The sequence below is a fragment of the Coloeus monedula genome, assembly GCF_965178545.1.
Source record: "Coloeus monedula genome assembly, chromosome: Z".
Taxonomy (NCBI): Eukaryota; Metazoa; Chordata; class Aves; order Passeriformes; family Corvidae; genus Coloeus; species Coloeus monedula.
In genome coordinates, this window is record NC_138822.1 from 39345506 (window position 1) to 39370827 (window position 25322).

Below are 25322 nucleotides of genomic sequence, written 5' to 3' on the forward strand. Positions count from 1 at the left end.
CAAATATGACACAGTTGATGGACATAAAATGGGTAGTTATGGGTGGACCTCACCAAGTCCAAAACCCAACTTTTACAAAAAAAACCCTACCCCAACACATCCCCCTCCCCCATTTCAAATAGTTTTTCTAAAGTTTGACTGACATAATGCTTAATTTTAATTCCTTTAATTCAGTTTTATTCCAAATCCAGCATGTTGGTTTAACCACCCAATTTTATTGCATCTAAATTTTCCTGACAGTTTCATTTGCTGCTGGGAAATAAAATTGCCATTTTTGCAACATGGGAAATAATGGCTAGTTTCAAAACCAATATGTTTGAAACTTCCTTTGCCTGAAGCAGGTTAAGGCACACACTCAATTTACTTTAGGGGAAAAAAGCTCATTAAATAGTTTTTAATATTTTAATATAATTTAAGTAACTGCTTTCACAATGAGAAGGCTTATTAGGCCCATGTATTTACACCTGCAGAGAGGTAAATGTTTGGGTAATTAGGTGGTTTCCAATAATTCAGTTTTCAGTTGCAGGGTTAATGCTGTAAACACTGTAGATGGACAGAATGAGTTCGCTGCATTTAAACATTACATTTACACTTGTAGCATTTTCCTTTCAAGTGCTTAAGAAAGAGGCTTAAGTGGGGTTGGTTTGGGTTTTTTGGGGTGTTTGGTTTGGTTCGTTTTTTTTTTCTTTGTTTGGTCTGTTCTTCAACTCTCCTTAATGACATGAATTGGCTAAGGAATGTGAGAGAATGTGTGTGGGTGTTAACTCTCAGCAGAGGTCCGTACTTTGGAAAAGTAAGATCTACATTCTCACTTCACTGTTGCCATGAAATTCCAAATGTCCATGCTGTGTGGTTTAATGGAAACCATGAAGTTCCTAAATGGCCGCAGGTTTGTTCCGCTGTTAAGCACAAAACAAATCTTTCAAGTCATTGGCTAAGTCTCAAAAAAGGAGTGTCATGTTTTCAGGAAGGTAATCTCCTTTCCTTTTTTTTCCTTCATGGTTTGCATTTCTATGGCATTAGAAATGTGTTTCTAGTGAGGTACTGGAACTACCAGCTCACAAACAAGGGTCCTCAGTTCTCAGGACTGAAAACAAGACACTTGGAAGCTAAAGCTGTATTCATCTCTTACCCTAAGTGCAGGCCAGTGCAACAATTGTACCTTCAGGGGCAACTAATTGGAAATGGATTTAGAAAAACTAATGATTTGGATAAGGAAGCAAGTCTAAAGTATAGGTTCAAGTTTGCCCTATAAAAAATCATCATGCGTTCATTCTCTGCCTGCAACAGATTAGAGAAGAGCAAGGCAGTGAATGCCTACACTTCATTTTGTTCAGTTTTCAAAGGAGAAATACTGGAATGAGCTAGTCTTCTGTTTTCTTTGCAAATACTAGGTGGAGTTTCCTGAAAAAGAATGTTTCAGAAATGCCCCAGTTGCTGTGGAGGGCAGCTGTAAGTCAGGAGACTTTTACAGCTAAAAGCCATGTGATGGCTTTTTCCTTATTAGACACCTTTGCACTAGCCTTTTGAAATGCTTTTCATTGGTAATATGCAGTGAGTTTTATTCATCGGCCACATATATATGCTTCCTGTTTGCTACATACCACTGTTTCTTTTGCCTTCTTCCCACACCTGTCAAAGGAGCATTTCCAGGACATAAAATTAAAAGAAACATTAGTGTATTATTACATATATTGTTAATGCTGCAGTAGAAATAAAAGCATTGGGAGTGCTAGACAGGCTGTTATTTTGAGAACTGGATATTATAGACCAGGACATTTAACCCTGGGAAAAAGTTTTTACAAAAGAACAGAGCCAAGGACACAATTTTACTGGCTTTATAGAAGAAAAGGAATATTCTCTACAAAGGCAGACAGATTCACTTCTTTCCAGACTCAAGGACTTTTACTCAGGCCAGAAGGTGCTTCCTCCTCCCTTTTGAAGAAGTTATTTCAAGAAAGGGAGCTGGGAAGCTTCTATTATTCCCCACTAAACTGTGGGTTAAACATAAAGGGAACATCTGTTTGTTCTGACTCTGAATTTGCTGAGAAATTTTTGGAGGGGATTAAAGCATAGCTGTGCCTGAATGAGTCTAGCGTAGATGCTTAAATGGTGAGTGAATCCACACAATCCAATCTCTCATCTTCCTGATATTTTCTTGACATTTTAGATTTAGATCCTACAAGGTATACTGTTGTGAATAATTATTTTGTTTTGACACCTGTTTGGTTTTGTGTTTCAAGCTAAGTATGTAAAGCACTGTTTATAAGGAGAAAATTCAGTGCTGATCTTCAGATATTAACTTTGATAAAGAGTGCAAGATGTGTAGATGCAACCTGTGGATAGCAGTTCACTTGATCAGGATGATAGGTAACAGAAAGACAATTTTTGTTGTCTTTTTGCTGTTCTTGTTTACTTTATACTACTAGCTCACTGCCTAGATCACAGGGGAAAAAAAAGATTAGAGTATGACCTAGGGCAGTGTTGCTGGGAGCCTGCCCCTTTCTCGGCTAGCCTCAGAAATGCGTGTATGTGCAGCATGCACTTAAAATGTAGCATGGTTAATGTTACATGCACCCATTAAGAAAAATAATAATTAAAAAATATATACATATAAATGTATACACACACACTCTTTAAGTTTTGTAAAGCAAAATCTCATGTTAAGAGGTTTGTGTTTCCCTCTGGGTGGCTGAGAGGCAGTCATAGCCCCACCACCAGATCATTTGGTGCCAGCTAGCAGTCAGCCTTCCCTCCACAGCAGACAGCTGTCTCTGATGCTCTGTCTCCTCTTAGTTTCTGCTTCTGATGCACAGGCCGGGGGGAAGGTCATGGGAACACAAGGCTGGGTATTGTCTCTATCCTAGGTCCCCCAGCAGATTTTACTATCAGAACAAACCTCACTAGTTCATGCAAGGGAGGGTGGATCCGCTTCAGGCCAAAGGGAGATAGTGAGCGTGGTAAAGAAGGGTAGCTGCAAACCACAGCAGTCTACTTTATTTTGTGCTTTTCTGGAATTTATGAAATCAGTTTGTTATCTTGTTAATGCTCTTTTCCCCTGCCGTCTCCTCTAACTGTGCATGTTTCCATCCTTTTGAACTGTGAAGAAAAACTTTGCATTCCTTTTTGTGACATGTTTGCAGTAGAATAACATATTTCTTGTAAAAATACATATGTTTACCTACTTTCATTTGCTTACATTTTGTACTTTAAGCATAAGTGTTAATGTGAGAAATGAAGAAAAACCAAACCTTTGAAATATGTTAGAGAGTATGACTTGCAGAGATAGAAAAATAGGAAATTCAATTAGTGAACAAAGCATAATATTGTTCTTAATTCATAATTTTATTCCTGTAATATTGGCATAATGTAAGGGAATACTGGCAGCAAGTTACGTTTTCGTATTTCTTTTCGTTGGGTCTTACATATTTAAGACCATCTGTTTAATATTTACCCAGGGTTTTATTTATTTATTTATTTATTTATTTATTTATTTATTTATTTTTGCTGTTTCTAAATTATGTGTAAAAACTTTTCATTGAATTCTGTGAAACCCACATTATGTGGAGAGGGCACTGTTTTTCTAGCTGATCATAGCAAGGACCTATTTTCTCCAGAGAGTGAACTCTGTGAAGCAGTTTGACCTGTTGAATAAACTAATCATTGAAAAATTTTTAAAATGGGAAGTGAGCATTCCGTAGGGTAAAGAGCTTAGCTGTCAGCTAAAAAGATGTTATTATGATAATAATCTTGATTATTCAAATAACATTTGTTTTCTTCAGTTTATTTAACAGTTCAGTTAAAGAAAGAGATTTAGAAAGAAATGTGCTTCTTAAACTGAATTTCACTTCCCTATTTTACAAGAATTTGGGGTTTTGTTGACTTGTTTTAGAAATGCCATCTTTTGGGAAGATAGGAACCTCTTTTTGTCAAGCAATCAATTCACCCTTTTTTTCCCCTCTGTGGTAGAGGGGAGGGTACCTTTAAAATGAACCGTGAGTAATAAAATTTACTAAGAAGATGGTCACGAATAGTGTGGTTAATCACCAGCAGAGTTTTCCTGGTACAGGAAAAGCAGTGACATTATGATAATGCAATGATTCCATTTCATCCTTCAGATGGTGTAACTCCTTTAATTCCTAAAGGAATTCCTATTTTCAGAGAGGCACCTATAGAACTCTTAAAGCCGCACTGATTTAAGACACCACACTGGGTCTCAGCTGATCTGGTCTCAACTGATATTGGCCCATAAGCTCATAGTTCACTCAGTAAAAGTTGCCATGAAGCTGACATTGCAATACTTACCTCTCTTAAATTTGTATGTTCACCAATACTTTGAAAGCCTTTTATCCTATCTAGGTGTTGCAGGTGGTTTGACACATACAGTTTCTGAAGGCCAGAACCACAATAATGAAATAATTCACTAATTTTTCAGCTTTTGTTGAGTACTGAGGGCCTCCTTTGATCACAGAAGGATCATCTCGTGTGGTGATTATATGCTTATGGTCAGGGGCCTGTTAGTCTTTCAAAGCCTGTGTGACATCATGTTTCCTTTCACAGGGTCTATTAAAACCATTGCATTCTTTTGGGAATTTGAGCATTAAACATTGTAACTTAACCAGGGCTTTGTGAAGCTTCCTGACACATCAAGTCATACAGTTTAATTTTAATTTGTATATGTCAAAACATATATTGCTTTAAATATTTTAATAACTTACTGAAGTTTACTATGCTTTAAATATGAGATTTTTTAGAAGACTGTAATCTAAAGGGGAGCTCTGAGTAAAGGAATTGAAGGTATAATTCTAGAACATACAAGGCACACCAAATTACTGAAACATCCCTGTTTTGGGTTTTTGGTTGGGTTTTTTTTTAGAAAACCTAATTTTTTAAAGTTGTATTACACTTTTTTTGTTTTACAAACCAAAATGCTGAAAAAACTTTGCCAAATCTTCCTCTATGTTCTTCATGACTCTTCTGCTAAAAGTTTTACATACCTGATGAAAGTTTGAAGTGTTTTATGTGTCGGTGGTTTCTGGATTTTGGGCTGGTTTTTTATTTGTTTAGTGTTATATGTGGTGGTGGTGGTGGTGTCTGTTTTTTGTTTGTTTGGGGTTTTTCTGTTGTTTTTAACTTTGTGCTTTCAGAACACACTTTTGGCTTAAATATATATGAAAGGATGAAATTCCATTAGCATTTTTTTAATGTTTATTCATCTAAAATATGATTGGTATGCAGGACATACTAGTTCCATTTACCTAGTGGACTCACTTGAACTGCATATTCAACCTCACAGAAAGAGATGATCTATTACCTGAGCTAAGACCAATTCTTGGAGGCTGTGCTCAGAAATCTAATAAGTATAAAAAGTTCTGTTGAAGTAATTATTAGATTTTTTTTTATTTAATTTCAGTCTGAAATTAAATATATATTTAGATTTGGCCAAATCCAATAGAGACAGTAAACCTAGCTCACGCACACTCAAGTTGTTTATAACTGATAAGCTTGATTCCTTGCCCAGTTAATGTAATTTGGATCTTGGATTTACAGAAGACCTACATGTTAGCCATCAACTGAAACAGAGCCTAAAAAATTTTTTCTAGGCTATTCAGATATCAACTGATACTTTATAAGCAATACTGCTGGAAAGCCCACTGTTTTCCCTGACCATTACTATTACAAAACTACCCTTTAGAACTCTGTTGAAGATACACTGTTTCCGGTGTTGCATGTAGTCTGTGGGAGAAGGAATAATTCCCTCCTGAAGTTATTTCAGCTAAGTTTTACTGGGGATCAATGAACATTAAAGTACTTGCGTTGAATAAGCAAACAAAACTTAGAGAACGATACTAAACGTACAGGGAGCCAAATATACCTCTTCCTGGTGAAGAAGTAATCTTTCTGTAATCTAATTTATGGGGGAGTGGGATGGAGCCCTTATCAGGATTTTGGCTAGGATGTAGAAGCCTACACATCGGCAGTGGTCTATCCAGAAAATCTACGTGCATTGGCCAGTGCTAAAAGGATGGAACCCTTTGTTCTCCTCATACCTTGATGATTTTAATAATAAACCTTCATTTTGAGAAAATTAAATTGGCAGTAACATTAGTTCACTTCTAAACATGTGGTGTAAGTCAGTCATTCTTTGCTCCATCACACGAGGATTTTTTTAAAGAGACTTTTCAGTTTAATACAGTTATTTGGGTTAACTGAGATTCAGATTAGCCTGTAGGCTAATGCAACTGTGCAGATGTTCTGACTCAAAATGCAAGTGTTTGTATTTTGGATATCAGATTCCAATCAGTCAGTTTTTCAAATAGGTGCAGATAGGTTGCATAAACCATGTTTGTATCCAGTTTATGCTCCTATTTCCATTGTCTCCAAAGAGTGAACTTTAATCTACTCTTCGGTAGCAGATAGTAAAGGCTGTCAGATCTTGGCATCAGCATTTTCCTTGTCACTTCAGGATTATGAACAACAGCAGGTTATAATCTCAATACCTAGTGAACCAAAATAATATTTGTTCACTTACAAGATCTACAGTAATAATATTCACTACGAGGCCATGCATGTCCTTGACACTTCATTTTAATTCTGAGTAATGCCATTTTCCTACATGGAATCTGAGGTGTTCACTATATTTTTTTCATTGCTGCAAAACTATCCACTTCTGCATCAGCAGCCTCTTCCAGAGTATGTGAGCTCCCGTTCCTTACGATTTGCTGCTTTTCACCACCTTTCATAAAGATAAGTTGTTTTATGTTCTTCCCATAAATTCCTGTCAAGAGAGGAGTCTGCTTTACATCTTAATCAGTGTATTTCTTTTTTGTTTTCCTTCCTTCATGCTTAGGACTTCTCCTGAGCTTCTACTTTCTACAGTCTCAATGTCTGCTTCTCTTTGTGAAAATAAGATTTCTTGTGTGGAAAAAATGCCCTTTCAAAGATTTTTAAAGAGAACTGCAAGGGGACTTTTACCTGTAGATAAGCTGGGAAAGAAAATAGATTACATAACCTATGTGAGTTTGCTGTAGTTTAGCAAACCAGAATCTTAAAGGGCTATGTAGATAATCTTTTGAGTCCTGTCTTGTTGGAATTGTGGTAGTTGAAACCCATAAGGCCACTAGAAGGTATTTGCTATAGTGGCTGTTATAATTTCAATGTCTAGACACCAGTGCTCAATCCAGACTCTTCCACCGTCTTCAGCTAAGAGCCCTTGAGCATCATCAGTACTTACTACATACATATTGACTTTTCAATGGACTTTTCTGACCTACTCTGTATATTTATATAGAAATATATTTGAGAGAGCTAGTGAGCAAATTGAAGTACTCTCAAGGCATCTGTCAGCAAAGTAACAGTGAGTTGCATGTTTGTTCTTGTTTTTCTATAAGCTGTCAAGTGAATCCTAAAATGTTGATTTCCATATTTTTAATAGTTCATTTGTTTTATTAGCTACACAGATCCATATTTCTAAAAATATTCCCAAAAAATATTGCATATTTGGCAGAAATGCATAGCAAAAATTAATCTTCTGAATACCTAAAGATTTTTTAATGCAAGAAAGCTGAATCATAGACACTTGCATTGTTTGCAGACCTTCCTCCTTTATGTTGCTAAGTGCTGCTATTGTAAATAATTACTTTTTCCCCTCTTTCTGCTTGAAACCAAATTGCTGTTACAGTATATTTTTGTTAAGTATAAAGTGATTGAAGTATTTTACTGAATCAGTGTAATTTCTTTTTTTGCCAAAATTTCTGTGATTATTAGCTCTAGGATAGTTTTTGGTAAGAGACAAATAAGTGCACTGCTGGCAAAGATCCACTGTCCTTGTTCCATTTAGTAGCAGAATGCCTAAATTGTAGTTGCGCCGGTTCGTTGCAAACAGACAAAAAGGAAGGTAGCATTTTGCTGTGTGTGAGCAGTTAGGGGGCAAGCAGACACCGTGCACCTTGACCACCTATTATGAAGCTTTTTGCTGCAATGTCAAGTGAAAGCGAGTTAATTGGGTGAAGCTGTAGAGCATGTTAGGGGCATGGTAAAGGGTTGCTGTCTGACAGCTGAATGTCAGCAGAAGCTAGTGAAGTGTGGCTGAGAGACAGAGACCTGTCACAAAGTTCATGTGGACTGTAGCACAGTTAGGGAGATGAAACGTGGTTCTGTCTCACTTTCTCCCTCATTGCATTCAAGCACCTTAAGATTTCACACTGTATGTGTCAACCCTTGTTCTCTAAGCTGTTTTCTCCTAACACTTCTGCATTCAAATGATTGGACAGAAGATGCTAATGTTTGGCAAAATGAATGTAAATATACTTTTTTCCTTTTTCTGCTAGAGCAGCAGTATACATGCAACTCAGATGAAACTTTGAAGGCTTACGTCAGACAGTCCCACTGGATAGGAATTCGGATGATGGCTGAATACATATCTCACTAGAATATGAACGTTGACACTTTAACTAGTGGAATAGGGACTGTTTTCCCAGAAGAAAAGGCTAAATGGGGGGATCTACTCTGTGAGCTGGTGGTGCCTTAGCATGGTGGTGTGAGTCTTTTAGTCTCTTGGTTGTAGTCTTGTTCTCCCCTTCTTGCTGGAAAGAAATGGAGAGCTGAGAGGGAACCATGAGAGAGCGACATACTGATCTAAGGCAGTGAGAAGCTGTGGGAAAAGTCACATAGTAGGAAAGCCTTCCTTGGAAGCAAGAGAGGCATCAGTTAAAGGCAGCAATGATCTTACACACTGCTGTGAAACATAGAGTGGTGTCATAATACTAAGTGTAGTGTACCTTTCAGTGTTTGCAGCATGCAGCACAAAGTAAAGCAATAGTCATTTGGGCTGGCCACCAGGATTCTAAATAAATAAATAAAAGTTGCTTCCATTCTTGAGAGAGTGGAAAGACAATGATAGGTATCATGGGCAAAACGTACTAAAGAATTTGGAAACTTGGATTGAAATCAAAACAGACTGGTCATTTCACCGTGAAAAAAAGAGCACAGCGTTGTGTGTCTAATACTTTGGTACTATCAGTGCAGTGCAGAGAATTTGATCTAAAAATGGGAAACTTCCCTGTGTATTCCACTGAAGCATCTTGAACAATGACTTGTGGTGTAGGCTGTGTGTGGAATTTGGCCAAAATTTTTAGAAAACATCAAAATTAGCAATGCAGAAGCAAGTTATTTGTCTTTAAGCCAACAAAACATTGAAGATAAAGTGTTCATCTGGTGTGATAATCCATCCAATCCTGTGTGTTCTTCAAACATACCAGGTTTAAGTATGTTTGAATGAAACAGAATTTTCTTTTAGAAAAACAAATACAATATATAATGAAATCTTTCTCTTAATTGCTTTTAATTGAGCCTCCAGAGTGTGATTTCACTGAACAAATTAAATGCAAAAGCATTAGGAAAGTAAGAAAAAATTGTAATTTGCAGATATTACAGACTCCTGTTTGTTTAAAAACTCCTGAAAGTGGAAGAGGGAATTCTTGATAATGAAAAAAGCCATTAGTATTGTTGGCTAGCAGCACCCAAAGTGTGCTGTGTGTCTACCTTCCTGACTTAATATGTAATGAGCTGGCAGCCCATAGAATTATTCTCTGATAGCAAATTGTTTGCACAATCCAGGCAGGAGTGCTGACAATTAAAATTTATCCTGAATGTTACCATTTTCTTACACTGTGTCAGAGCACCAATTTAGTTCTACTGCTTCAGCATACAGAATTTCAAGATCACTGACATGGGAAGAAAACTTTCCAGCTTCGGCCAGCATACAATTCCTACTTTGAAAAAGTTTGTAACTAGCACTGTATTGCACTGACATCCATCCCCAAGTAATACTTTCCATTTTAAATACCTGTTTGTAGCATTTTATTTGATTATTTCACTGAGAGTAAGAAATGGCTCTTGGAGTTACTTTTAACAGAAAAAAAAAAAAAAAAAGAGCAGCATACTGGAAGTGCCTTGGCATTGTCTGGCAACAAGCAACTCAGTTTTGGAAATAGCAGTCTGAGTAGGAGGTTGTGAATGATCTGACAATGTACATCTTTCTCTATAGGGAAATTGGGTTTTCACATAAGTGCTGCAAAATGGTTATTGAAGACAGTGGTTCTTTTTTTAACACTTACTGGAATTGATATTGCAGCAGTGAAATGATTCAAGCTGCAAGGATAGCATAGGTGGGAGAAGCTGAAAAGAATATTATTGGCTATTTGATTTGCTGTCTACTGGTATTACTGTGTATTTGTATGTACTGGAGTTGGGCTGAGAGGAGTGAGTATCAGAAATCGATTGTGGAGAAATATATTGACTGTTTCTCACTTTCCCCCCCCCATATGTAGTTAAATTACAATTCTTCCTACTCTTGAGAAACTGTGCTACTGTCTTTCCAGAGATCTTAGGGGTTGCTCGAATTCTGAAGAAACTACAGCTTGCTCCTCCTTCTGCACTTCTGTTTACTGTCAGCCATCTTCATACACCTAAGTATGTCCTGTGTTCTGGTGAATTCCAGATCACATTTTGGCCTCATAATTCAACAGTTGTATTGCATTTACTTTGAGATATAACACTATACTTGTTATTGCACCTACATCATCACACACAGGTAGGGAAATGTCATAACTTGTATTCAGTATTAATCTTTATGCTCTTTTGTCTCTTATCTGGTCTTTTCTGATTATAAGCAGTTTCATGGCTTTTTCACCTCAGTTGAAGTCAGCTGTTGTCGCAGCGGGGATTACTGCAACAAGTATATTTCAAACCAGGAGTCTCATGGAAAGCGAAGTATATATGGACAGACAGATTCTTGATAGATGTTTCAGAGATGTTTATTTCTCCAGCCACATGGCCGGGGCTCAGCTCAGGAACTCCCAGACACGGGACCCGAGGGTCCTTGGCCACCCAGGGGAACCCAAACCAACCAATGGGGAACGAGACTGACCAGGGGCAGGGAGACCCCGTGTCTCCCCCCAGGGCCCCTCTCCCAGGGCTATATGGCAGGGGAGGAACCCCAACACCTCACCCGTTTTATTTTAATAAAAGGAGAATGAAAATGATTGGATAAACATAACAAGAACAGTTTCAAGACAAAACAAGACACTCTCCTGAGTCTTTAAATGTCCAGTCAGATTCTGGGGAACATCTTAGGGCTGACAGAAGGGAGACAGAACTCTCCGGGCATGCTCTGTGGGGAGAGGGTTTAATTTCTTCCCTCCCCCTTTTCATCCCCCCTTAGGTACTGGAGAGGAATTGTAGGGAAATGGAATTGTATAGGGAAGCCATGGGGTGAAAAACGGATTAGGAATAAACTGGGGATGGGGTAAATTTAGGAAAGGGTTCATATTGGGTATAGGGTAAAAGGGGGAAGTAGGCTGTGGGCAGGGAAGTTGCTGGGATGGATATTGTTTATAGTTTTGTGCATAACGGCTGCCTTTGACTGGAATACCTCCAGGCCCAGTAACATTTGCTGCTTGTAACCCCTTCTTTCCTTGCACTCTATCAAATTGTACAACTTCTCCATCTCCTACACTTTGCAGGTAATTTTTAGGGTTATTTCTTTTAATGGCAGTTCTATGGATGAATAAATCTTCCCCTGTATCATCTCGTGTTATAAATCCATAGTTGTTTTTTACATTGTACCATTTCACAGTTCCTGTGACTTTCGTGGCTACAAGCTGTTATTGCACACATAAGCCAGAAGCCTTAATGCACAAAACCCTTATCACTATTTATTACTCTGATTTTCTAATAATATATATTTTTAATAAGGTAGCATGTTACATATCAGAAGAAAGCAGAAGAGAAGTTTGGGCTACTGTGTTTCGAAATTGAGTATTTGAAAGCAGTTTGAAGTGACAAAAACTCATGGTGGGAGACCTGAGAAGTGGAAGAAGTTTTTGTAATAACATACATAGCTGAGTGAAATTGAAAAGCTGTGAAAATTTTCCAGTAAAATTATCTTTGTGTAGATTTTGAAGGCTGAAACTGTTCTGACTGATTTGCAGCTGCAGCTGTAGATTTTTGTCCTACAATTGAAGATAAACAGTATACTTGTTACTTCCTTATGAAATTATCTGTTTGCACCACTGTCATAACACATGCATAGTTGTCTAATTTCAAGTGTCCAACTGTGCATATTATTCCACAAATATGGATATACAAAAGCAAAATGGGCATCTTTGATCACAACGTGATGCTATTGGGTAGGCTGGCATTGCAATAAAAACATAATATAAGGGTATTGTAAATTATGGTATGAAAATATTCCCTCACAATATCATCATAAAAAAGTAACCCACTATAAATGAGTTTTAACTGTGGTAAAACAGCTCATATATCATGAGACAACCTTTAAACTAGATCCTAAATTTGATCGTAGGTTAGTCACAGAGCACCCATGGAGAAGAACTGCTTTAGAAGTCTTTTGCATGTCTAGTAAAGAATTGCTTGAGTTAACTAAGATTTAGAAAGCAATTACTCCATAATATAGACTAACTTCTCATATTTTGTCTTTGAGAAAACATGTTTTATAAAGTTAGGCTATCAAACTTTGAAAAATGTGCACAGGACATGACCAATTACTATATTACATAAATATTTTGAAGGCATATTTTTGCTAGACATATGTGTTCTAAATATCTATTTACCTGGTGACATGTAACAGTTGAGACGGAGTCATGTACAGCTTACAGGGTAAATAAAAGTGCTGTGCTAAAGATTTACCCAAACAGACACCTTATTTAAGATAAATAATTCCTCTTTTAAAAATTACCTAAATGCATATTTATATGATGGATTAGCACCACAGCTCTGGCATAGTCAAACATCAATTTAATACATGTTTTAGAAAGGTGTCTAAATACAATAATGGTGAAAGAGGTCTGTTGGGGAAATTATAACTGCCTTTAAAATTCCTCTGTAAAGGTATGTGTTCAGACAATGAATGTTATACCAGTTCTGAGTATTTTTTCTTCTATAGAATACTATTTTTTTATTCATTATGAGGTTATATAAAAATATTGGATCATAACAGTTCTTATGAGTAACAGCCAATTTTTTTTTTACATCAATCACATTGCTATTAAATCTGATTTCCCTTCTGTTCAATGACTAGTATTCTGTTCTTTGTAAGAAGTAGAGCACAGACTCTAGATAACTAAACCAGAGCTTTTTTTTTTTTCCCCCAACAGTGAAGCTTTTACAGTAACATAGTCTATTGACTTGCTGCCAATCATTAAGTTTCATACATTTTTTTTGCAACTCTCAAAGGAAATCTGATTTCTTATCTCTTTACTGGGATGTTGATGCCATATTCTTCAGAAAAAAAACCCCTCACTACAGCTTGGAAAAGAGTAATATGCACGTGTAATCATAGCATAAGGTTTTTCATTCATTGTGGTATGCTGATTAATTTCAACCCAGTTGAAAGCAGTAAAAACCAATATGTTTAAATTTGTCTTCAGTATTTGTTATCCAGAGTAAAACCCATTTGTACCTTACAGCTTATTGATATAAGTTTTTTTACATGTGGAAGTTTTTTTGGAACATCACAAGTTGTTTGCGTATTTCAATACTGTAGTAATGGTTTTATGAATGGTCTTACTTTAGAGAGAATTTTGTGTGTGTGGTCAGCTGATTAAAGTATACAAAGAACAACAGACTGTTAATTGGTGTAGTAGCCTTCACTGAGATCCCATTTCAGGTCTGCTGGTACAAATGGAGCAAATCTCATTTGTGCATTGGCTTTTTAGCAGTTCTAATTTGGTAGAGAGTTGACCGCAGAAGGACGGAAAAACCAGAGTGTTACAGATCTTACCTGCTAGTCCTGCTGGTTATCTCATCCTCATCTGCACTATAATTTAGAAAAACTCAAGGTGCGACCTCATTCTAACTATGTACTTGAAACAGTCATCTAAATTTGCTACTGTATGGGTTCTTAATGAAGGTCTAACATAATCTGGTTGTTTACAGTGGCTGCAATACAGCTTGTGGTGAATCAGGAAATAAAAAGAGTCCATATCAAAGGGAACTGTTGAAGTAGGTGTTAGAGGCAACAATTGATTTTTCTTCAGCAACAGTAAGAGGAAAGGGGAATCTTTCATGAATGTGTCTTTATATGCATGATTGAGACTGGATTTGTTGGAATATGAATATACACATACCCTTCAGCTTCTCTCCAGATATCTATGAGTATGTGTATTGGAATCTGTGTGTCTGTATATATGGGTTTATGCCTCAGTGTGTGTATGTGTTTATATATCCATGTATACTCTTCCTTAAATGCTGAAGAGAGAGTGTTTTAAGCCCAAAGATACTGAATGGTCATTTAGTGTGTTAATTTTTTTATTCCATAATTATGCTTTGCATGTGATGCTTTCACATATGTTAAAACCTGATGAAATGTTTGTTATTTTCACATCTTGTAGTGCATTGGTAAAGGGAAGAAGAGCAATATGGCATTGAGTTTTCTTTTATTTGTTTAGGGGAATACAGAATGTCTTTCTTTACAATTTTTTAAAGAATTATTAGTACTGATATACTAATATTATCCATAATCTTTCAAAGTAGGATGCCTGATGTTTTGGTCCTGGAAGTTCTTTAATGTTGAATTTTAACTAGTCTAACCTTTATATCTGTTTGACTGAATGTTGAGACTTATTGAAGTATGAGTCATGTTCCCATCAATGTACATTCAGTGTATATTTTCTGGGCATTTTCTAACAGGCTAACATTTGAATAGTATTAAGTGTATGATTTCAATTGATGATAAAATACATTTAAAAGTAAACAAATGCCTTCCATGGTTAGCATGACATATGTTTCCTAGTAACAGTGACAGGGAGACTGTGGAAAAAGTTTGTTTATTTGATAAAAAAGAAATCTGGTAATTATAATGAACAGGGGTAAAAGTTCTCGATAAGTATTTGTAGCAGTTCAAATAAAGTAGGTTATTGTTTTCTAACACTTACTAGTGAGGAATACCTGAGAAAATGTCCTTTGTTTCTTTTTATTAAATATGACTGTTGGTTCTCAGGTACCAAAGTAAGTGTTTAAAACAAGAAGCAAACACTTGCAAATACTTCATATACATACCTTTGTGAAAGGAATTTAACAGTAAATGTAGATTCTCTTTTGGTTGTTTTTTTATTCTTTATTTATCATTCCAGGAAACAAGAGGTAGTTCAAACATCAGCATGGCTCCAAGCTAGAAATTCAGCCTGACCAGAGTTCTATCCCAGACTTTTTGGCATTGCAAGCTGAACCTGACACATCCATCCTACAGTGTTATGCAAAACAGAGACAGTTCTCTGTCTTCAATCTGTATCTTCAGCCTGGATGTCACATCCAATCCCAGAAGAACAATGAAAAATGGATTTTCAGATTCTTAGTATCAATAATCTTCTAGAAGGGAAAAATTGTATTAATGTAAAATGATGCCATTAAAGTGTAATTTTGTTGCTATCTTTGAACTGGAGTTCAGCGCTTGTATTTTTTGACATTAATTTTATGGTTTTATGAAAATGTGCATTTGTATGTTCACATTTCTGCACTTGTCGGTTTTGCATACTGAAGCAGTTATTTCTTTAAACTTTTATTTATTGCTGTTGTTCATTTTTTATGTAGTATATTTTTAAATGTTAAAGAATGACACATTTTGGGTAATTTTCCTCAGTCTTAAAAAAAAAAATCAATAAGCCATTTTAGTCTCTATCTATCAAAGTTGTTTCATACTTGTCTATTTTAAAGCAGGACTGCAATACTTTAATAGGATTGAGAGAGCTATTTGAAATGTATGCCAATGATTCCTGTCATTTCATGGCAGCCCTGCCATGGTTCACTGAGCCCCCTCTTTTCTCTTGTCAGCTCAACTGAAGACAAGCATTTAGTTGCAAACTTTAAGCAGGTTGTGCAAAACAGAAATGATGTGACTGCTTCTCTTCCTGCACAATAATGTCACTGCTGGTCAATGTGAGAAGGTCAGGTTGCTCCTTGTAAAGCTACATGATACCACTTGCCTATTTGAACAAGTTAAGTTAACCACTGAATCTGGTCCCTGCAGGCACTGAAAACTCACCCTTTTATCAAGTCTGCATTTCATAAGAAAGAAGAACAATTGTGGAGGGAGGATTTCTGATGATATGTTTATATACTTTATAAGGACAGTTCCCAAACCAGTGTTGCAGGTAATGTATTTAGTTTAAACTGAAAGACTAAAAAGTAATGGCTGTTTTGACCTTCAAATAGACTCCTTTTTTGTTGTTGTTGGTAGGACCCAAGAGTGACGCCCATCTTTGATGCTGACAGAATTTAAAGCAAGGCCATTGCCCTGCATTTTCTGCCTTGTAGCACACAAAAGTAAAATTGTATGTCAGGCCGAGATGTCGGGGAGCTGACAAGATGCCCCAGTGACATTTCAGCTGGAAAGAGCAAGTGTCTTGCAACCAAGTGGTCAAATATCAAATAATAGGTCAAGCAGGAAGGAGCTGAGTTCTAACCACAAAGAGGTTTCTGGTAACTTACTTGACAAGCTTTTGGGTGCTTTGTGGCTTGACAAAGTGATGTTCTGTTGGGTATCGCTAGACAGACTGTTCTTTATCGCCTTCAGAAGATCAGACATTGACATTGATTAAACTCTTTAACCCTTAAAGGTTAAATCCTAGCATTTTCATCATTGTGAATGAAGAACAAAAGAAATTTTGTAATATACCATTTGTTTTCATATTAATCACAGAACTCCCTAGTGCTATTAACTTTTGATGTGCTGTGTAGTTTTTGACAAAAAGATTGAATGCAAAATCTATAGAATAGATTGTTTCTCAGTATGGGCCAGTGATACATTAGAAAAATACTATTATGCATTATGGAATTTGTAATTTCTTCTAATATGTCAAATATAGGATTTGTTTCTAAGGCTTCATGACTACTACTGAAGTTCTATCCAAAATACTTTGGATAGAAAAGAATATTTACATAAATGATATACCACTTAAAATGAACAAATCTTCCAACTACCCTTGTTTTCAGGTACTCTAGAATCATAGAATATCCTGAGTTGGAAGAGACCCACAATGCACCAAGTCCAAATCCTAGCCCTGCACAGGGCAATCCCAAGTGTCACACCATGTGCCTGAGAGCACTGTCCAAATGCATCTTGTACTCTCTCAGGCTGGTGCTGTGACTACTTCCCAGGGGAGCCTGTTCCAGTGCCCAGCCACCCTCTAGCGTGAAAATCCTTTTCCTGATATCCAACCTAAACCTCCTCTCACACAGCTTAAGGCCATTCCCTTGGGTCCTGTCACTGGTCACTGCAGAGATCAGTGCCTGCCCCTCCTCTTTCCTTCTTGAGGAAGTTGTAGACTGCAGTGAGGTCTCCCTTCAGTCTCCTCCAGCCTGAACAAACCAATCCACTCCTAATATGCCTTTAAATTTTCAACAGAAGACCTTAAATCTAAGGTAGCTCCAAATTTTCAGGTATTCTCTATTGTACAGTCCATTGCTCACAGCCATGACGTGCATGTATGTGTGTATCATAATACAGAGCCATGAAATGCCAAATAATAAATCCTGAAGAATTCTTACATGTGAGAGCTGACAGAGGAAGAACATTCCTTTCCTTTATGTATTTAGTCTTGAATACTGAAGAAAGAAGTTTTCATTTTCCTCCAGTTGTCTTGGCTCCACTCTTCCAATGACAGTGACTATTCTTAAAGGCACCACAAGTACTGTATTCTGCTCTTCCAAATTTAATGTCAAAGATCTGTTACATTAATATGAAGAATGAAAGAATATATCTCACTGATCATTTTCCTCTCTACTGCGTATAGATGCATTTAAGCACTTTACTTTTTAAAGTATATTCTCATGGTACTCTATAGTTTGAGAAAGAAAGTGCCTATTTTTTGCTATGTGGTCTCAAACTGCTGAAGATTTGCAGCCTACTTGTCCTTTCCCCATCATTGCAAGTCTATGTGATATTGTGCATGTAGAGACAGAAAAAGGATTACTTTCTGAAATCCATATCCTATTGAGAGTAGGACTATCTCCTCCAGTTATTCCAGTTACAGCTCCAGTCATGGGTTTATGCGATTTCACGGGGACCATAACAATGGCAAACTGACTGTAGTTAATAGGAATGGTCTAACAAGCTATCATTTCTCACAAGAACTAGTTTGTAAGTTTTCATTGAAGGAGAACATCTACTTCATTCATTCTATTTAAATATTGGGTTACATACAATTTTTCTTAAAGCTATCCACTTGGAAGGGACTTTGAAATATCTTTTATTTGGCTGTCAGATGTCCCATTTGTAATCAAAATCTTCTCTTTCTTATATTGTGAAGAAGCTGAGAGTAGTAAACTGGATTACCTTTAGTGTGATACTCCTGAGTTGCTTTTCCACGCATTTGGTAAATTGAAATTGTGATAAATTCCAAATAAATAGAAGATCCCCTGTTAGTAGTTTACAAATGTAGTTTGTAGTTTACAAAGCATATTTTTCCCTATCTTTTGGGGACACAATAAAAGTCATGCTTGTGTAGAATGTGGCAACACAGTTCAGTAACAGTAGCTCTCAAATGAACATCCTGTTATGTACCATCTGCGCTGCCTTGCTTTGAAAATTACAGAGCTCGAGACCTTGATCCTTACTTACAAAGCTTTTCATTTTTAGGGCCTAGAATTTGAGGACAACTAGTTCCACTTGTATAATCTCAGCTTCATCATCAACACTCCTCCAGAAGAACAACCAGTTTCTGTATAAGAAAGCCCATGTTTGGTGGGGCTAAAATATTCTCCATGGGTTTTGAATGTGGTGCAACAAATAATTGGCTTTTCTGATCAGTCTCAAAATTAATACTAATTTATTTACCCACCAAGCAACACATCTCTGAAAAGAGACTGTGAGATACATTATTTCTTCCCTGCAGTAAGTTTTATAGCTGTTAGTACAAGTTGGTGTGTGTGCCTGTGTGTATACATATGTATATCTTTCTCAGCAAAGATTTTGGTTATTGGACTGACTGTATTATCACTCCACATACTCTAAGCAATTCCTACTACACCAGTAGTACAGAGGGGTTTTTTGGCTCCTGCCTCCCACAACTATTTGCAAATGCAGCAGAACCTTTACTGCCTCTCAAGTTGGATAGACATTTATGGGAGTATCCTCCATTGTAAAAGATCTTGAATGCCTTTACCAAGTTAGTCCAAGGGAGCTGAGGTTTGAAGGCACCTCTGAAGATCACATATTCCAGCACCGCTGCTGAGAATACAACTACAACAGGTTGCTGAACACTGCCTTTTGTCCTGTCACTAGGCACCACAGAGAATAGTGTGACTCCATATTCTTTACAGGTATTTACACAAGTTGGTAAGATCTCCCTGAGCCTTCTCTTCTACAGGATAAAAAAAACACAGCTCTTTCACCTCTTCTCATATGACAGATGCTCCAGTCATTTTATTAGTCATCTTTTTGGTCCTTCACTGGACCCACACTTCCATCTCTCTCATGTGCTAGGGAGCTCTGGACTGGAGCCATTACTCCAGATACAGAGTCACCAGCGCTGGATAGAGGGGAGAGATTGCCTCCCTTGACTTGCTGGCAGCTCTCTTCCTGATCCAGGGGGGCTGTTGGCCTGCTTTGCTGCCAGGGCACATTTCTGCCTCATGGTAGAAGAGGAAGACCAAGAACCTCCAGGTACTTTTCTGCCAAACTGCTCTCCAGACAGTCAGTCCCCAGACAGTCTCGGGTCCCCCTCCTGTCCTGGTGCTGGAGGCTATTCTCCCCAGGCAGAGCAGCCTTTCTTCTCTTTACTTGAATTTCATCACGTTCCTGTCAGCCCTTCTCCAGCCTGTCAAAAGTCCCTCTGGATGGCAGCAAACCCTTCTGATCTGTCAACCACTTCTCCCAGCTTAGTATCATCTGCAAACTTGTGTATTTTGCACTGGGTGCCACTATCCAGGCCATTAACAATGTTATGAGTCTGTACTGGTCCCCGTATTGACCCCTTGGGTACACCACTAATGACTGGCCTCCAGAAGGACTTTGTGCCATTGATCACAATCCTTTGAGCTCACTGGTTCAGACAGTTTTGCAGCTGACTTACTGTCCATGTATCTAGTCCATAATTCCTTACTCAACAAGTGGGACATTTTATTTTGTAAATGGCTTCCCAAGTTTCCAAACACTGCTAAAGCCCTGGATTAAGTGAAATGCAATATTTTATATAACCTCTTTGTCAATTAGGTCAGTTTGATCATTTGATTACTTACAAGAGCATCTGATCATTTTGCTGTCATTCTGTACTTGAAAGGTTTTCCAGCGCTTTGAGATAAATTTGCATGTGCTATAACTTAGCTCCTAAAAAAATATTTAAACTCTCTTCTATACAAAATTGCTTTAGTAGCATTTTTCTCGTGATGTGTTTTGTAGCTCTTTGATTATTCTCCAGTGAATAAACCCCAAAAAGCCCCTGGCAGCTTCAGAGTTTGGATCAAATCTGTATGTGAAGTGCACCTCTCTTCTACTGCTGGTGATGGAATACCAAGCTTAACTCAGCATTTCTCTCTCCATTATGTTGTTGCTTGGCCTTGAAATCCAAACTAACAAAAGAATCTATCAGGACATTCTTCCCTAACTTTTCATCCTGCCCAGTATGAAATTAGTACATTTTGTCAAACTTGACTTCCCTTTGGTCTTTGTAATCTGATAATTTTTGGACAACCATTTTGCATCATACTCTCCATATGGCCTAAAAATATACCTCAGTATTTCCTCAGAAAATGCTTAAGTGTCTTCTTTCCTCTTTGATGAATATTCAGCTAAACCAGTGGAATCTACAGCGATTTTTGCATAAATTATTTAACATCTTTATGTACAAAGTTTAAACTGGAAAGCTTACATTTTCTGATAAGTACTCTGACTCTGCTGTGACTTCAGTTTTACAGACTTAGACGTGACTTTCAATTAGGTCTCTGCAAATTGTCCTTCAATGAGAGGTGGAAGGTGACATGCTCTTTGTCATGCTAACATGGATCTGATCGCTGTCACGGGGAGCATCATGTAGGAATTTTGGGCAATTTATATAATTTTATGTATTGCAGTTCAGTGCTTTACAAACCAGCCATTCAGCAATGCATATGAAACTGAATCTTTGTCTGCTATTTCTGGTGTCCAGTGACTGATGAATAAAATTGAACAAGGACAAAGCAAAATATGAGGAAGTGTCTGAAAACTAAATTGTTTCCAAGGAATGCTCAGCAGAAGGTAGAGAGATGCACTGAATAATTTTTCTTCAGTTCTTCATTTACCACCTCTACTGTACCATGTTTTTTGTCTCTTTGTAAGAAAATAGTCCTAATAATTATTACTGATATCAGATTGCCTTCTCATGGCTCTACTGTGTCCGATTAAAGCTTCATAAGAGGTTGGATTTTGTTTTGACTAATCCCATGAAAGTCAGTAATTAAAAAGTAGAAAATGTTACATTTAAAGATTAGATTTTAAGCGCAAGTATTGTCACCATTATTGTATGAGTATCCTTTATTTTTCTTGGTAAATAAATATTTTTAATCTCCAACTGCATGATAGTAACAGGGAGATTGTTCAAAATTAAAGCAATGCTAATTATGTTTAAATAACTACATTTCTGTTTGTGGGATACACAGCTAACCCATATAGCAGCCCCACTAACTGTTGACTTGTAGATGTCTGAATGGTTTAGTTCACACTAGTGGTGTGGTCTTAAATTTCCTGGAAACAAGCATCATAAACACTGTACTTGTGAGAAGTACAATTAAGAAAGGCATAAACCTGTAGATGTAATGTAGAAACACAATACAGGAAAAATGCTGTTAGGGTTAAAAATCTGGCACATGTGCATAGCAAAATAAGTGGGGGGAACTTTTGTATGGATCAGGCAAGAGTTTCAGTAACTTTCAGTGTATGCTGTGTTGACTTGCCATCAAGACTTCATAAAGACATAAAGTCTTTCTAATGCATGGGATTCTACTAGCACACATGAGGACGAACGCAAAGCTACACTCCATCCTGTGACATTCATATATATCATTTGAGATTTTTGCTGACTAAAAAGCTTTTGAAAACAATTTTTAAACCTCAGTCCATGAGGTAATTATCAAAACAAAAGCAAGAGAATTGTGAATTAAATATTAAATCATTTCCTACCTCAACACCATGTGAAGGTTAATAAAATTTGTTCCCATAAAAAATAGCATGGGAGAAATCTTAGTTGCAATGTTTGCAGTAGTAGATAAATCCTGGTTTCAAGCTTCATTCTCAATTGGCTTTCTGAAACAAATTTATGTCAGACATTTGGGGTGGGAAGCTGTATATATTAAAGCACTGACCTTAACGAGAGTCATGCAGCTAAAATCCTGCACTGTTCTTTTAAAATGTCAGGGGTTAATGTTATTTAAATGCAGTATTTGGTGGTTTAATTGAGTCATGCTTCGTTGTCTTTTACTGCACATTAATGCCAATGAAACACTGATTGTTGACAGAAAGTTCTCTTCAGCAAAGTATACACTGACATATCGTGCTGCTTTAGAGAAACCAGTGTGCAAGACAGAAAAGTCATACTCTGCTGGCGCAGGAATCCTGTACTGTCTAAATGGTGGCAATATCCATAATACACTGACAGGAAACGTGAGCTAGGCTTGGTTTTGTTGTATATCTTTTCAGACTGCCTCTTGAGACAACTGGCAAGACTTAATTATTGAGTCTTTAGACAAATTAATTAATCTCAAGGGGTTTTTTGTTGGATGTGTCACACAAGTTAGTAAATGTACCTTGAAAAGTACAAAGCCAACTCCTGAAAAAAGTTTTGTTATAGAAGTGCCTTCTGACAGCTTTTATAATCTGGCCTTAGGACGCACCGGTGGCTTTTCTTCTTGTCTTTGTATAAGTTTGGAAAAAGTAACTTCATATTCTTTCTCTGAATACTTCTCAGTGTTAAGTCTTCTTTTAAGCCAGCTTTAAACCCCCAAGAGGGAAGAGATGCTGGTTTGGCAGTTGAGATGTACAAAATAGTGCAAATTGTGGACTCAAAAGCTTTTGAAGAGAAATACAGGAAGCAACAAACATTAGTTTACAAAAGCTTGTGCGCACACAGGGTAGGATATATTTGGTGGTGTGCTTTTGCACAGTAGAGTAACTATTCCAAAGTAACTGCCCTCATATGGACAGCTGCTTTATACTTTCTTATTTTGGCTGGAGTAGTCTGCATGCTGTTTGTCTTGTCCCATAGGACTTTGTTACACTTTTGGACTCTGAGCTTTCCAGGATTTTTCTCATGACTGCAGGGTGGTTTCTGGAAGTCATTAGGATTCTGTCTTGGAAATGAGTTTGCAAATGCTCATGAGTTATGACTTTCAAAAAATTTTTTTCAAGCCCATGTCATTTTCCAAGTTGACATCAGCCAGCCTGCTTGAAGCTTGCAATTGCAAATGGACCTAGCTTGTAGAAAACTTTTGATGCATTTGGTGAATTTCCTGATCCTTATACTATCTTATTAGGTGACATTGGTACATCACACTTGGCCTTCTAAGGGAATAACTAAGTGTTTGAATCTTGTGTGAATAGTAAATCACGAAGAGTGATTTTGTGGAAAGTTGTAATAGTCAGCTTTTTAGTAGCAGCATTTAAGCTTACTTAAGGACCTGCCTTAATGGGTCTAGCTAAATATATTTAGTTTTCTCCTCATGTCTAAGATATTATGAAAGTGTCAGAAGCAGATTAACTGCTTCATGTAGGAATGACTGGTGACATTTGCAGATCTATGTCTTCTTCCAAGGTCTGCATTGAGTCTGTTGTGTACTACAAAGAGCTGTATAGTTCAGCAAGTAAGACCTATAGAGCTCTGACCTGTGGGGACTTAATTCTCTCTACCACTGGCTCAAGGGCAAAAAGCAGTTCTTTCTAGCTTCCAGAAACTCACAACTGTGCTGCAAAGAGCACTGAGCAATACAGAGGTATGAAGCCATAAGGAGACTTGTGGGAACCTCCTGTATTTCAAAGTCTAATTGTCCATGCAATGCATCTGTATACGAACATATGAATTAGGTATTGGCTTTTTGAACATGTTAATGCTGTATTTTACTTAAGTCTGTGGGGTGTGTGCACATATTGTGTGCCTTGCCCTGAACTACTTACTTTTCCCAGAAGCACTTGTAGCAGTCGGGTAGAACCAGCTGTTGCTTGCTGAACTCTTTAGCCTCTATCAAGGCATAATTTGTTAAATTATTAGCAAGAAAAAAGGGGAAAGTCAATTATTAACAGCAAAGTGTAAAGAATTTATTGTTTGGCATTGTAAAAAAACCCCTTTTTAAAAGAGTGAGCCAAATATCTTAGGCTAACTACAAAGCAGAGCAAGTCATTTGGCCAAAAAGCTCCAAGAAAAAGATATGTAAAACTGACCAGTTAGAAAAATTGTCATAATGTTTTCCTAATGGATGCTCTAATTTAGGAAAATAATGTATAACAGGAAAGAATATTTAGAAGCAGCTTTAATTGTGAAGGATCAGAAAGAAAAGAAAACCAGTGAATTAGGTTCAGAGGAGTTCCATAGCCTTGTTCAGGCTCTGGTTATTTCTAAAGAGAGGCTCCTGTGATTTTATCAATAAATTAGGATTTGGACACCAAATACTGCTGTGGCTCCCTATAAGAAAAAGAGAAAGAAAACACTTTATGTTTAATGTCAATTGCTACTTGTAAAACCAAAACAAACCAACAAACAAAAAATCCCCAAACAACAATGACAACAGTCAAACCAAAAAGAAACAAACAAAAAATCTCCCAGTTTACCCTTTGAGATGGAATTCCTTTGTCCAGGAGTCTGATTGTAAATTCTCATTAAGACCAAATTTCTACCAGTTTTACTCCAGTACCTTAAAAAAATGTTTTCACTCTCAGATGAAAAACGTTATCAATCTGCAACATCTGTTCATTGTTATATCTATTGTATTAATGTCCTGCAGCCTGTGAATGTGTCTTAATTTACTGAAAATGCAAATTTTCTCCAGTGTGAAACACCTTTACAACTGTAACTACATCAAAAGTCTTCACTGAGCATTTGTGGAATACTTGTTTGTGTTGCACTTTTGTGACTGTATGAGTGGCTGAGCACTGCACAGGAAAAGGTAGGGAAATCAATGAATGTTACTACTGAGATATTGGATTTGCTAGAATATCAAACAAATTGCTTAAAACCTAGGAAAAGACACCCTGACTCAACTGACTGGAGTAACAGTAAATTTAAAAGGAAGTGATAAATAGGATCTCGTATGAATGGCTCAGGCTTGTTTTTCTGTAAGCT

The 25322-nt window shown here is 37.1% G+C and overlaps 1 protein-coding gene across 1 annotated transcript in view; it reads left to right on the top strand.

Moving 5' to 3' along the window:
- The window catches only part of CCDC171 (coiled-coil domain containing 171), a gene marked incomplete at its 5' end in the record, with an annotated part of 157865 nt that extends 142589 nt beyond the window's left edge, over window positions 1-15276 (top strand). Inside the window, one exon of the mRNA XM_082301536.1 lies at window positions 15156-15276. Within this exon, the coding sequence (XP_082157662.1) occupies window positions 15156-15197 (42 nt within the window). The 3' untranslated portion in view covers window positions 15198-15276. The remainder of the gene's footprint in view (window positions 1-15155) is intronic.
- Window positions 15277-25322: the final 10046 nt, after the last annotated feature.